This window comes from Hipposideros armiger, unplaced genomic scaffold, assembly GCF_001890085.2.
Source record: "Hipposideros armiger isolate ML-2016 unplaced genomic scaffold, ASM189008v1 scaffold_554, whole genome shotgun sequence".
NCBI lineage: Eukaryota > Metazoa > Chordata > Mammalia > Chiroptera > Hipposideridae > Hipposideros > Hipposideros armiger.
In genome coordinates this window covers 174,757-190,610 of record NW_017731904.1, presented here as the reverse complement: position 1 = coordinate 190,610, position 15,854 = coordinate 174,757, and the positions used below count along the sequence as shown (strand labels likewise).

The 15,854-nt window shown below is 33.3% G+C and overlaps 1 protein-coding gene across 1 annotated transcript in view; it reads left to right on the top strand.

Annotated features, from left to right (window-relative positions):
- The window catches only part of PIK3C2G (phosphatidylinositol-4-phosphate 3-kinase catalytic subunit type 2 gamma), a 310,994-nt gene that overhangs the window by 273,122 nt on the left and 22,018 nt on the right, over positions 1 to 15,854 (top strand). Inside the window, exons 26-27 of the mRNA XM_019623621.1 lie at positions 4,117 to 4,192; positions 14,997 to 15,091. Coding sequence (XP_019479166.1) covers positions 4,117 to 4,192; positions 14,997 to 15,091 — 171 coding nt within the window. The remainder of the gene's footprint in view (positions 1 to 4,116; positions 4,193 to 14,996; positions 15,092 to 15,854) is intronic.

The following is a 15,854-nucleotide window of genomic DNA, read 5'->3' as shown; positions in this document are numbered from 1 at the left end:
CCCCCCACCCCCACCTCTGGGAAACAATGACCATTTGAAGAATTAAGCAGAAAAGCAACATTCTTCATAATTTAAGAATCTCCTGGGTAGTTTAGGACATTTAGGATAAATGGCCTTGCCCATGAATTGCCAACAATACCCTTCAGTCATTGAGACAAACAAAAGCATGCCCACATATTTTCTAAACACCTTATATTGTAGGGTACCTAGATAAAATGCAGGCTGCCCAGTTAAATTTGAAATTGAGATAAACAAATAATTTTTTGTAAAAGTATGTTGCAAATGTTGCATGGGCATCCTCTGTTTTGATTTGCTATAGCTGGCAGCCCTACAGATGGGAACTCTGCTGAGTAGACTTATACTTACAGTCAGTGTAAAAATGGCACCCTTAGAGTTGCTCAGTATATAACCTACACAACTAAATCTAGCCACACTGCTTGGGGGACAATACAAACCTAATTGAGAACACTGGCCCAGGTTATTAGTGAGAGCAATTGTAGCATCAGCATTTCTGTAATTCTCCAAACTCCCCACTGGTGCAATGTGCTAAAAAGCTGCAGGGTACATGCATATCAATAAAGCCCAATCTGAGGAAATTTTTGAATCGATTATTCTGAGACCCAACAATATTACTTTTTCTACTCTCTTCATTTTTTTTTATTAATTTCTCTCTACATTGACACTAAGTCATGTTTCTCCTTGAGAATTCAAACAATACATATTGCTACATTAAGGAATTAGTATTTAGTATGTCACCCGCACCCAAAATTACAAATGAGGATTTCAAGCATATGACAGTGTAAACACAAGGGAATAATTAGCTAGTGGTGACATTTCAGACACTAATTGGAAAGCTATTCTGCCTACTACTGAAGTTTAATAACCACTGGATGGTTGAGGTCAAAATGTTACCAGAGGAAAATAATTGACTAGTTGTCAAAAGGCCAAAGAAGTTAAAATTTCTTTCACCAAATTCTGCACAGACTGAAGTTTAACTTTAAGCTTTCAAAATTAACCAAAAAAAAAAACTTGGTTTGGTCAGCTTCCTGAATATAGACCCATTTCTTGAGGATAGATTCTCATTAAACAAGGTCACAAGAGATCAATACATAGAGATCAAAATTGATAACTAGTTTACAATGATGAAAAAAATGCTACATCAATAATAATATTTGCATTATAAAACCAGTGTATTGTTTGTTTCTGTTAACAAATATTTATAAAGAAGAAATACTGTATTAGGCATGAGTGAATAAATGAGAATCTCTGCTCTCGATATCTCAAAGACTAGGCTAACAAGACTAAAAAAGAGATCATGTGATAAACCTTGGGCAAATGGGGGGATAGGTGTGGAAAGGATGGAGAAAGGAGTATGTAGGAAGAAAAGGAGGGAAGACAGCATGACACACTTAAGGAAATAAATATAATTTGTCATAATTCAGCATAAAGTACTAGAACAGAAATGGTGATTGGTGAAAACAGGGACATGAACAAGATCCCAATTAAGCTTTGTTAAGCAGTTGATGTTTTTCTTAAGAGCATTGGGAAGCCACTGCCATGTTTTAAGCAGTTAATAGATTTTTATTTTGAAAGATTAATTTGGCAATTGTGTAAAGAATAGTTGGATAATAGTGTTTCAGGATAAGAGTTGGGAACCCCTGCTGTAACTTAGATGAGAAGCGATGATGTTTGAACTAGGAAGATGGCAGTATACTTGAAAGGAAGAAATGGATAGCTGACATATTTATGAGGTGAAATCCATAGGACTCAGCAATTAATTTTATGTGTGAGGTATAAGAGAGAATAGAGAGTCCAAAAAGATACACATTATTTTGAGCCTGAACACAGGAGAAGTAGCAAATTGAGGGGAAAGAAAATACATTTAATAGTGCACTTTTGGGATTTTAATTGTCTTTAGAACCATCAAGGGAGATAATAAACAGGTATTTTGATACAGAAGGCTAAGGCAGAAGTATCATATAGAAGCCACCAAAAAGCATACCATCACCGAGAAAGAATGTGATGGAGTAATGAGATGCGCCTAGAAGTGAGGGACACTAGAACTTAAATCATAAGCAAAAAGACAGGAGCCTGAAAAGATATGTAAGAAGAGATGGCAGAACTGATGGAAGAAAAACTGGAAGGACATAGTAAAATAAACAAATGAGAGTATTTCATTAAAAATGAATTATCTATATAAGTTAAGAAAATCCCCATTGGATTTGGAGAAAAGAGAAATTGTTCTAGAAATGATTGTTAAAGGCATTTGCAGAGGACAATTAGTGGCAAAACCTGAGTATGAGATCAGAAAGTCAGTATTATAGTTGAAGACATGGAACCCATATGAGTGCTGACAACTCTTCCCATGAGTTTGTTTGCATCAAAGAGAAAAATCACACCAGCTGCATTACTGACAAGAAATTATTTGTGAGTGTATTTTGTTTGATTTGACTCATCTGTTCGGTAGTTGTTAAAGTGGAGACAGTTGACCATACTTTATACTGATGAGACAGAAAGGAAGACGAACATTGACTAAAGCATGACTGGAATATTCTATAAGGTTCCTGAGGAGGAAGAAATAGAATCCAGGTCATAGATGAAGCGTTCAGCATTGGACTGCTAAGGCTGCCATGACAACGTACCACAAATTGGATGCCTTAAACAACAGAAATATATTGTCTCACAGTGGTGGAAAGTGGAAATCTGAAATCAAGGTGTCTCCAATGTTGGTTTCTTCTGATGTCTGTGAGAGAAGAATCTGTTCCAAGCCTCTCTCCTTGGCTTGTAGATGGCTGTCTTCTCCCTATATCTTTTCATACATCTTCCCTCTATGCATGGCTGTGTTCAAATTTCCCCTTTTTAGGTGGACATTGGCCATATTGGATTAGGGGCACACCCTCCACCAGTATGACCTCATCCTAACTTAAATAATTATGTTTGCAATTACCCTATTTACAAATAAGATCACATTTTGAGGTGCTGTGGTTTAGAACTTCAATATATGAAATTGGAGTGAATACAATTCAACTTATAACAGGTGGGAAGAGAAACACTTCTTTCATTATAACAGGAAGGAAAGATAAAAGTTGGCTTTGTGAATCTATAGATTTTGTAGCAGGAAATTTAGAAGTTTCCATCTGCCTTTTATTTTCTCCAAAGTGGAGACAAAATCATCAGCAGAGAAGGAGTCAGATTTGGAAGCTTAAGTTTCCTGGGAGATGTTTGAAAGGGCCATTACATAGAATGAGAGAAGGCTGGCCAGGGAGAGTGTCAGGCAGCTTTGACATCAGGCTAAGGTACTCAGTGGAAATAATAATTTAGTAGGTGTCCTTCAGATAACAGTATAGGCTGTCATGGAGAGGGCTGCTTGGTTATGTAATGGGGACTTAACACAAAATGTGTCCAGTGTCACCAGGGAAAAGCTATTGTCAGATTCACGAGTTAGCCCATTCATTTGGAGCCCAGATCCACTGTCAATTTGTTTGTAATCGTTCCAATTTAACAGAGAAGCACACTCATTTCTCTGAACTAAAAGTATACATAACTAGGATTTCTATTATAAATATTTTATATAATCTGTTTCCAGAACACTAGATTGTGTTCTGAAGAAGAGGGTTGCCTTACACATCTCTTTGTCTCTCAATATCCCCTAGCGTTCCTCGGTGCCATTGGTGTGGTCAGTACTCAGTGGGCATTTCTAAAATTGAACCTTGAAGAGTGATGGCAATCACTAACTGAACATCTGTGTGCTGCACAATTGATTTTTCTACGAAAGCTTTGTCCATGTCCTAGAAAAGTAAGGTATTAGATTCATGCAGAATTGTAAAATTCAACAATATAAGCATCATGGTAATCTCCAAGAGCAGAGCCCACCAGAGCTTCTTGAAGAAATGTAATCAGACATCCAAACTCATAAAAGTTTAGTTTAACTTACTGTAAAATTATAGCATTGACTTAATAAATATACTAATATATTTTTTCCTCTTTATGGACTGTATAACAGGTATCTGTTAACAAATAATTATATATTTTGGGTCAGTGTTTTCATATACCAGTGTAAAGGAAGAATATAGGATATCAAGAAATATTAATATTATATTTTGTCTTGTTTTCCAGAGTGATTGTATACTTAATTTCTTCCTCTCTGAGCCTGTGCAACAAACAATTGAAGAACCATCACCTTTGGACTTAGGTAAGTAATTTTATTATCATTACTATGCACAATTATTGAGTTTCAATATAATTCTGCAAAAAATATCACAACTATAATCTTTTTTCAATTTTCAAATTAAAATAACTTTTTAAGAGCAAGGCTTTCAGTCTTTTCTAACCATTTCCAAAGCTTTTTAACCCCTTAGAATACGTTTTTCAAGTTAAATAAAATTCAGAAGTGTTTGTCCAATTATAACAACTATGTAATATGACACTATTAACTCATTTCAATTAATTGTGCATTGAAATGGAATTGTATGTGAGAGATGGGGTTCCTGTTTTCCCATGTAGGTAAGTCTTGCAGTTTACTCAGCATCTTAGGAAGCAACCAAAAATAAATATTAGGCAATAATAATGATCATGAATTATCTAGTGGTTTCACTCTTATCTTTTAAAGCTTAATAATTATTCTACCTCCCGCATTAGTCTTCTTTTATTACCAGGATCCCAAACTAGCCCAGCACAATTATCCACCATATTCTGTGCCAAATGTTGTAAATTCTAATTAACTTTTCTATCATTTCTTTTAGATTGGCAGAGACTCTTTTTGAAAGTCCTATCAATTTTAAGCATTTGTAATATAATTCCATTGCCCACGGCCATCCAATACTGATACTGGTTTTTAGCTCACACAAAATTTGCAAACCCATTGTTTGCTAGACCTCATTCCTTTTTCCTTTGCAACTCCCCATCTTCATTTTATTCCAATCCACCTTCTGATTCTCTACCTTTAAGATTAGGTCATTCTGCTTATCACCTCTGCTTGTATCTGACATCCTCGTTACTTACCCCTTAGGTGTATAATTCTGTACAACCAGATCAGGTTGTATAGTGTAATTTTTTTATTAAATTGTATATTTATGATTGTGTTTGCCTTGCTTTTCTTAGACTGAAAGTAACTTTAAATCAAGGTCCCTAATTCCCCCACTATATATTGCTCTGTACTGAAAAAGCCTAAGTTAATATTCGAGGATTGTGCCTCTCTCATTCCTCCCACATTTTACTCATTTGACATCACTAAGGTACTTTGCTTACATAGCCAAACCATGAACAATATTTAGTAAGCAATTTCTTACATTTTATAGCACATATCTAAACAGGAATGATGTCCATAATTTAAAATATATCTTCTTTTTATTGTCATGATTTACAAATATCTAACAATTATCTTCCTTTTAAAAATACAATTAGCTGGAAAGATTTTTCACAATCAATATTTATAAACTTATATTACCCAAATTAGAAAAAGAAAAAAACATAAAGTTACAGGTTTCTAGAGATGCCAGACTTTAAAAGGGTACTAGGTTGACCTCTATTCTCTCATTAGTCCTTAAAGAAAATTGTTTCAAAAAGTTAAACTGTACATCACTGTCAAATTTTTAATTTTGCTTATAGTATTTCTGTGTAAGGTATTTTAAAATATATATGCACACAAAAAAATGGGATTATTATTGTAAAAACTAAAATGGTTCAGAATTATTTTTTTTCTGATTTGCTTATTTCTTACTACATTTAACAATACTCATGATTCGCTTTGGCAGTTACGATAGACAAAATATTTAATAATATTTTTACATATAGGGCTGCATATGAAATACAGCCTATTATCTTAAGACAACGGAACATATCTAATCAGAATACGCAAACCATTACAACAAACAATGATTAACAGGAAGTTTTTCCTTACATTTTCAAAATTATTTCCTTTCATACTTCTGAATTCTTAACTTTTATCATGGGATCAGTTGGTTCTAAACTAGAAGCACAATATTTATTTTAAGTGCTATTCTCATCACTTAGTTGAAAGTTTGAGCTTATGTTGTTAAATGATTAGAGGGTAAAATTACTCAAGTGTATTAAAATACTAGTTTACATAGGATGACTTTAAGCAAAAACCCCAGACTTCACCATTTTACTACCCTTACTAATAAAAGGAGAGAATGGATTCTGAATACCTATGTATATAGGCACATGACTTATGAAGGTATCAGTAATAATTGGTAATCCTGGATCTAGGAAATGTAATGCTCCTTTGCCTTTACACTAACTAACTAAAGATTCCTAGGTAGAACAATGAAAGAATTTATCTTTTTCAAGTGTCCATCCAATCATCTCTCTCCTCTACTTAACATTTTCCTTGGCTACCCATCACCCTTAGGCAGGGCCAACTTCATGGGCCTGGAACTTGAGCAGTCACACAGGGCATGGTGCTTACAACAGTCCTGTACTGCATTTGGTCTGATACTCTTGCTGTCACAGTCTTGAAATTCTTAATAATTCTTGTAAAAAGGGCCCCACATTTTTATTTTGCATTTTATTTCACTAAGCCTCAAAAATTATGTAGCTGTTCCTGTCCTTAGGCTAAAGACCAAAATCCTCATGATGGCATCCCAGAAGAATTTGGCACCCACCAGTTTCCCCTTTCAGTCTAATATCAGGCCCTTCCCTATTTTGCTTCTTTTCTTTTTTCAGTTACTCAACTAATACAAGCTCTTCAGTACCTCATAGATGCAATTTTCTCTGCCTGGACCATTTGACACCTATTCTACCTTCTCCATCCTTTTTTGCATCTTTCAGAGCTCATCTCAATTGTCCTTGCTTTATACTACTGTAATGTTTTCTCTTCAGAACTCTTATTACACTGATGATTACGGTTTGTGTCCTTCTGTGTAGACTAGAAACCCATGAAGACATAATCCAGTGTGTAAGGCTCACCATTGTATCCCCAGGGCTTAGCACAGTGTCTGACCTTCTCTAGATGCTCCATAAATAATTACTGAATAAATGATTATCGCAGAAAGAACAACAATGGAAGACATATGAATATTCTCTATCAAGGTATCTTACAGTTTTTATAAAAAGAACAAGAGAGAAGAACCCAAAATCTAAAATCATACTACTCCCATACTCACCACATCATATGGAAATGCATGAGTACAAGGAACTCAATGCCTCCCAACCACTAGAATTCTCCTGAAATTTCACTTGGAAAAAATATCTTCTACAAGTTATCATATTAGATATTCTGGACACCACACTCAACCAAGGCACTAACCAAAAAGTTGTGGCATTTCATCGTGTATATCCTTCAACTCTCTAATGACATGATCCTCTATACTCCACCAAAATTAATACAGCCCCTTGCCAAATAATACCTCCACAAAAAAATAAAATAAAATGATCCATCCTCCACCAGTACACAACTCTGACACACAAAAGATAGATTTTTGTCATGATATAGAAACAACATAGGTAATGAAGTAGAACATGATCAAAGACAACTGTTGTCAGGGATAAGAGACTGAATTACTGAGCTTGTTTAGACACCATAGGTAATTACAAATGATTGCAAACAGGAGCTTTCAATCTTTACTTCACATCACTACCTCCAATTTGAAATGTTAATTTAAAAAAGAACTTGAAGCCATGTAGTCTCCATGCAGGGTCTCTCTGGTTAATGTTCTAGCTACATGTTCTGGAAGAGCCTAGATGAATTATCTACAGGTTAAAATATGTTACCCAGGGTTTCAATTTAAATTTTAATTATATAGGACAAGAAATAGTGGACTAGGACTACTGAGAAATAACTACTTATATTATTTTTGGAACGTTAAGTTGAAAGCTTTAAAATAATATGTACTTTGCTATATTTTATATCATATAATCTCATGTTTTTCATTAAGAAGTTATTTTAGAGTGCTATGTTTTATATCATATAATTTCATGTTTTTCATTAAGAAGTTATTTTAGACTTTTACTTGTGGCTGATATGGGAAGGAAAAGATGAAAAGAAGATGAGAGTTAGAGGACTTGCTCTTATTATCTATCTCATCTCTAGGTGTCTGTCAAAGGATATTGCTGAAATCTAACAAATCAAGCAATGAGAAAATCTTAGCATATGTAATAATAGTGTTAGAGAAACACTAAAAAAGATCACAACATTGAATATAATTGGGTGGTAGAAAGTAGAGTGAGAAAGATTATGCACACTAATTTTATCTTTGCTTCTATTAGGAAATAGATACTGTCAAAAGAAATAAAAGTCTCAGAATATTGAGTAAAAGCAACCACCAGAACAAAAATAAAAGCTTTCCTAAGTACCAGAAATACATAAAAATAAAAACAAATTACTTAGTAAATGAATTTCTTCAAAAGCCATAGAAGCAAAAATGTTATATTTTTTTAATAATAAAATAATTAGAACAAAGAAAAAACATCTCTATTATATCAATAAATATAATGGGCTTAACTCCCCTATAAGAAAAAAAATTCCAATTGGAGTAAAAGTTTAAATCATAACGCCATACTTTATGTAAAACACACATAGAACAAGGTGATTTTAAAAGATTGAAGATTAAAATTAGTCATGTTTATATTAGGCAAATGCAAGGACATGGAAAGCAGAGGTCACAATCCTAAACAAAAGGTGAAATTTAGGCAAAATATCACTGAATTAAACAGGCAAGGAACTTTAAACTATAATGAGTATAATTCTCAGTAAAGATAAGAGCAGTTATGACTATAAATCACATATATAAAGCAGAAATTATGGAGCATACAAAGAGAAATATATAAAAACACATTGGTAGTAGGATATTCTAATTCACTTATTTATGAAAGACAGTGAAAAAATAAGTAGGTACATAGAAATACTAAAAGTAAAGTTAATAAGGAAATTGATTAATTTGTATCAGACTCTTTATCCTGAAAATAGAGAATTTACCTTCTCTTTATGTACTCATAGAACATTCATGAAAACAGGTTATATATAATTAGGCCACAAAGCAAATATCAATACATTTTAAAAAGTAGAAATAGTATTGATATATTTTCTATTCATGAGACAACAAAGTGAGAAATGAATGAAAAATTTAAGAAACTAGAAGATATTTAAATCTGGAGATTTTTAAAAATAATCTCTCTTGAACAACTCTTGGGTGCAAAAGAACTTACCCAAAACTGAAAACATTTTAAAGAACATCAATAATGAAATATCGCATGTTAGAAAGAATGGGAGGAAGATAAATTCTCAGAAGAAAATTGGAATAAGAGCCAACAAAACAAACCGAAGGAATACAAAAAGAAAAAAAGAGTAGAGATTAATGAGTAGAACACAGAAAACAATAGAATAAATAAATCTGGAAGTTACATGTAAACAAAATAAATAATCCACTAGCAAATCTAATTAAAAGAATGGGGGCAAATGCAAATTCACAAAATATAAAAGCAAGAAGTAACCATAGATATAGATGTAACTGAAGAAACATAAGAGGTTACTTTTTTCAACTTTGCAACAAAGAAAAAGTTGTCAATCTATCTGAAATAGTTTTCTAGGAAAACACAATTTACTTACCCCAGAAAAGATCAATTTTGATAGAATAAATGGAAAAAGCTTCAAAGGCTACCTTTAAAACAGTACCAAGTTCAGATGATTTCCAGAGGAAATCTACCAAACCTTTAAAAAGCAGATAATTTCACTGTTATTTAAACAATTCCAGGACAGAGAAAAGCAAGGGAATTTTTCCATATTATTTCTATCAAGCACATAAAGTCCGTAAGCTAGTAGTTTGAAGGATTACAAGGACTGCAATAAATAAATAAATAAATAAATCACAGGCTAATCTCACTTCTGAATATCAATAGAAAACTCTAAATAAAATAGTAGCCAAAATAATCCATGAGCACACTAAAGAAATATAATTCCCCATGACCAGAAATGCAACAACAGTTCAGTATTGGTTAAAACACATAATGTATAAGTCACATTATCCTGTCAATAGATTTAAGGAGAAAATTACATGGTCATCTCTATAGACCCTGAAAAGGCATTTGAAAATTTTCAATATGTTTTCTTGATAAAACATTCAAATAAAAATAAATGGGTAATACCTTAACATGAGAAAATGTATCAATATTGGCTGTCCAAAGCCTATATCAGGCATGACAGGGAAACAGCAAAAAGCATTTCCACCAAAGTATAAAATGAGGCTCTATGCCCAGGATCTTCATGACTATATCACACAGTGCACAAAGCCAACATGGAGCTCACTTCTTCACCTCCTTCACATCTTTGCTCAAAATTTACCTTCTCAATGAGAAGTACCCCAATAATCCTATCTAAAATCACACCTGCCTCTTATTCCAGTAGCCCCTGATGGCCTTTATCCTCTCTGGGTTCTTTTCTTATCATTCATCACCTTCAGCATATTATAAATTTTACTAATTTATGTTGTTCATTGCTTTTTTATATCTACCCCTGTTACAATACAAATGCCAATAGGAATTTTGTCTAATCTGTTTCAAGGGCCTAGAACAGTGCCTTGTTCATAATAGGCCAATAAGTATTTGTGAAATGACTAAATGAAATAGAAAAAGAAATTAGAAGGACAAACTTTGGCAAGGAGAAGCCAAAATTAACACTGCTAGTAATATGATCACGTAACTAGACAAATAAGAATGAACTAATATCTATCACAAATGATGAAAATTCAATAAAGTTATTGGATACCAAACTGATATACATAGATATTAACTAGTTAGAATATATAATAGAAGAAAGATCCCATTTATAATAGCAGCTAAAACAAACAAACATACCTAGGAATAAATTTAGTAGGAAATGTTCAAGGCCAAATGAAGAGAACCTTAAAACACCACTAAGGGATCTGAAAGATGCCTTCAACAAATGGAAAGACATAGCATGCTCCTGGATAGGAAGATTCAACATAAAATTGTCGGATATTTTCAATTTAGTTTTGAAATATAACTTTTAGAAATATTAATAGACTTATTTTTAACTAGATAAGATAATTGCACAGTTCACAAAGAAAAGCCAGGAAAACTTAGCGAAGACAGAGAAAAGAGGTGAGGTTAATCCTGCCAGGTATAAAAACAAATTACAAAGCCTCAATAATTAAAATTGGGTGGTGTCAGTGCAAAAATAGATGAACAAATGGAACATAATAGGATGTCCAATAAATAGAGTCAAATTCATTCAGGAATTTAATATGTGGCCAAACCAGTGAGGGAAAAATTCAATAAACATTTTTGGGATAGCATATGCCAGGATGAATAACCAAATGGATGAAAGATTTTAAATGCAAATAATGAAACCATACATGTGACAACAAAAACATGGAGAAAACCCTTTATAATCTTGGGAGGAGCTGTTATAGCTATGACTACAAATCCAGAAGCCATAAAAATTTTGCATGATATAAAACATCATTGCAAAATCCAAAACAATACAAAGATAAATGACAAAATGGATGAAATGTTTGTAATTTTTCACAGATAAAGGGTTTAGTTATCTACCATATAATCATCTCCTAGAAATTGGTAAGAAAAAGACCACTGAATAGAAAATTATAAAAAGAATATGAAAAGATAATCCACAAAAAAAGAAAATACAAGTGGTCCTTAACCAAATGAAAGGATCCTCAACCTCACTCATAAGAAAAATGCAAATTAAAATTACACTGATACCATGTTTAATTCATCAGATTGGCAAAATTTCAAAAATTTAATTAACAAGCTTGGTCACAAATCAACACGCACTCTCATATGCTGCTGATGGTAATGCAAATCGGTACAACCTCCATGGAAGGCAATTTGCAACATTTATCAAAATTACAAATGCTGATACCCTTGACCAGCAATTCTACTGTTGGAAATGTATCCTATGATGTTTGTGCATAGTACACAATGACACATATACGAGGCTATTCATTTCAGAATGATTTGTATCAGCTAGAAAACAATGCAAACATCCCACCTGTCCATCAATGGGGAACTGGTTAAATAAATTATGGTATTTCCATATAACAGAATAATATGAAACTATATTTAACAAAATAAAAGTTTGTATTACTGATATGAAAACATCTCCAAGATCTTTGTGTAGAATAGTAAACATGCGATTCCTTTTGTGGGAAAAATTAAAATACTTATTTATATTTCCTTACATTCAGGAACTCTGGAAAGACATGTGTCCTTCTGGAATGATATATGGGAAACGAATAAAATAATGGTGGGTGAACTGGGTGGATAGACATTAGGGATGGGAGAAAGACTTTTTACTGTATACTTTTAAAATACATTTTCATTTTTGAATCATGTGACCATATTATGTGAAAAAGTTCAATTTTACAATGTTATTTTTTAACATTAATGGATACATTATGCATAATAAGCACTGTATTAGCTGCTGTAGTGCAGAACATTTCAGAACAATCATCCTTAGGATCAATATTTTAACAGTTCTGGGGTTACTATAAATGGCTAGATTAAGCATGATTGGATCCCCTAGACTAACTTGAAGCAAAACATCTAAATATTCTAGTATCTTCTTGTCCATATGAAGCTATTCTCAAAATTCTCCCTCTCTGGGTTTCTCATTTAAACTCTTTCTTTTAGGTTATTGCCCCTTTGTTTGCCCCTTTACAGCATGATGTTTGAAAACATAGGCTTTAAAAAATAATTTAGCCTTGCACGGTTTACTGTCCGTATGCCCTTGGACCAAATGCCTCAATTTCCTCATGTGTAAAATGGAGGTAATACAAATTTTATAGCTTTGCTGTGGGTTTAGTAAGTTTATTATGTACATAAAGCTCTTAGCTTTATGTTTGGCACACAGTAAGAGTTCTAGAAACACTAAGTACCTCTACTATTGTTACATTGACTCCTAAGACTTTCAACTGGCCTGAATTTTCACTGGGTTCTGAACTCTGGCATGTTTTGATGGATACTCTGGTTACTAATTTTGCGTGAGGAGATTTTGAGTGGAATAACATCTTCAGTCAGTTCAAGTAGCAGTAGTTGAATTGGTTACCATTTAGATAATCATAAATTTATGTGAATTTCCTATCTTTGAATTAAAACTCCTCTGCTTAAATTTTACATTGAGATTGTATCTAATAATCATTTCACTCTTTAATGCAAAAATAACTTTTATTGTGCATCAAAAGCCACTAGCCTTTTTTTCATGCTCATATCAGAAGTTCAACTACATATTTTTATTATGAAATTCAATTTACCTCAATATTATACTCATAATTGTCTCACAGTATCTCTAACTCACAATGTCTCTCTGTCATTATAATCAAGATAGTTTAAGGAAGAAATGTTTCTATTATATTTATGAAATTACCATTTCAATTGTAAGAAATACTCAGTGCCTATTTTAATTACTTCAATGTCAATAATTCACAGTAGCAATAAAATTAATTAATAGTACCTATTCCAGTGTGTAAACTATTCTAATAAACATGTAAAAGGCTTTGGGAATGGCAACATAACAACCAGGCTTAATTTTCAAATGTTAGCGAGGGTTAGAGTGTAAAGATTGACTATCAAAAAATTCACTGTGAACCCACAACAAGACATTGCCAAATTCTTTGTCATTAATATATGTCTTCTTTCTTAATTCCTTCAGAGAATATACAACCAGAGATTACCAACAGAAATATTAGAAAAACTGTAAATTATGCTTAATCCTTGGGCTATAAACTGGAAATTTTTAATCAAAAAACTAAAGCCCTCATATTAATAATGGAATGATATAACTTGAAAGAAAAATCAAGGTTACTTTTGTTATTAATGTTCAGTGTGACATCATGCAGCAAATACTGATTTATATCTCATGGAGATATTTTCAAAAAATGTAAGCCCTGAGAGAGATTGTAGTCCACTAAGCAAATTGAGACTTGTAAGATAATAATTACAATATAAATATTAAGTGAAAAGACTGTGCTAGGGGAATTCAGAGGGACGTAGCCACAGCGAGTACTTTGCATTTTAAGTAGGCCTTATAGAAAGGTAAAAGTTCAAACCAAATATGGTGGAAGAGATCATTTCAAATAAAATGGAATAATATGAGCAATGACTGGAAGGAAATAGAGTGTCTTTGTAGAACTGAACAGACAGACTACAGAATGGAATAAAAAATAGTGGGGAATAAAACAGAGGGATTCAATAAGAAGCAACAATACAAGGATGAGAAATTCACATTTTTTTTCAGATGCAATGGAAAGCCATTCAACAGTACTTTGATCAAAAGAGTCATTTTATAAAAGTTGCTATAGGAAGAGTATACTGGTAATTGTGTACAGATAGATTTGGGTTCTGGGGAAAGGAAGAGAATGTTCTAGTAGTTCAGGCAAAAGGTCCATATGAGTCTGAAGTAGGTGCTGTGGAACTAGAAAGGAAGAGAGGAGTGCAAGTATATGGAGAAAGACTGCTAGTAATTGCAAACACTTATCGAGAAATTACATTGTAAAAACTTGAATTTTATCAGTTAATCAACTCAACTAACCTGAAGTAAGTGACTATAATATTATCTCCATTTTACAGAAGTTGATCAATGTAGTCATGATGACTCAGTCTTAAGTAGAGTGCTGAGACCTGAACCCCAGACTCACTGACTTCTAATGCCAACACTCAACCTCTATGCTAACACTTGCAGCTCATTGTACTGAACATTGAGGAGAAAATGGCAGCCAAAAATGACACTGAGGTTTCAAGCTTAAATAATAGGGAAAATAATGCCATCAATCAAAACAATGAGGAGAAAGGAATATGAGGAGAAAGAGTTGGTTCAGGAACATTAGATATAAATCCTATCTTTAATCAACCCCGTTTCCTGAAGAGTATTGTGTTTTCAGCATTATCTGAAGAACATTTCTTTTCTATACTATCCATTGGTCCTCTTTTAGTCTTTAAACGTTTAATTTATCCTGTGATGACCCACTGTCATTTAACCCACTGAAATTCTATTGTTTTATCAGGTGAGAAGTTTCATGACAAGACGCCGAAGGTGCAGTTAGTCATATCATATGAAGACACGAAGTTGACCATACTAGTGAAACACATGAAAAACATTGTAAGTTTGTCATATCTAATGAGACATGTAAACTTACATTTAAAAATCACTTGCTTCCATTAGGCAATTAATGTCAACATTAGTGAGAGGAATGGGGCCAGCCACCAGGTTTAACTGACAAACAATGAACCAATTACAATGTTCTATGTCAGTATGATTGTGATCCTTGGGGTAAAGATGATAAAATATTTCACAGGGAAAGTCCTAGAATGAAAATCAGACTTTATTCAAAATAAAGTGTCAGGAAAAATCTAGTGAAAAATATTTGAGAAAGGAGAACTAACTAGAATACTAAAAGCTAAAGGGGAAAAAAAAGCTTGGTTGCAAGAATTTACATCTATCTCATCATGCTGAGCTTACTGGAGGAGTGACTCATCTCTTTGCATGGTTCTAGCATCTTCTCTGTGAGGCCAGGATCTCTAAAGGGTCCCCCCAGACTCCCATTGTTCTTTGAGTTTATACCACCACAACAGTTATCATATTCTGATGTAATTGCTCACAGATACTTCTTTTTCCTGAAAAGGTAATAAATTGTTAGAGGACAGGAACCCCATCTTTGCACCCCCAGAACCTACAACTGTAGTTAGACTCTAAAGAAAACTTAAAGCTGCCCTTTTTCCATTACACCTCATTCCTCCCTAACTTGACCTGGGTCAAGTCAGAAACAAGGACAGCAACTGGGTCATGTCATTGAGAGAGGGAGCTTTCTGTGACACAGGTCAGTTATTAGTGCAGTAAACAGAAAAGGGTAACTAAGCCTCAC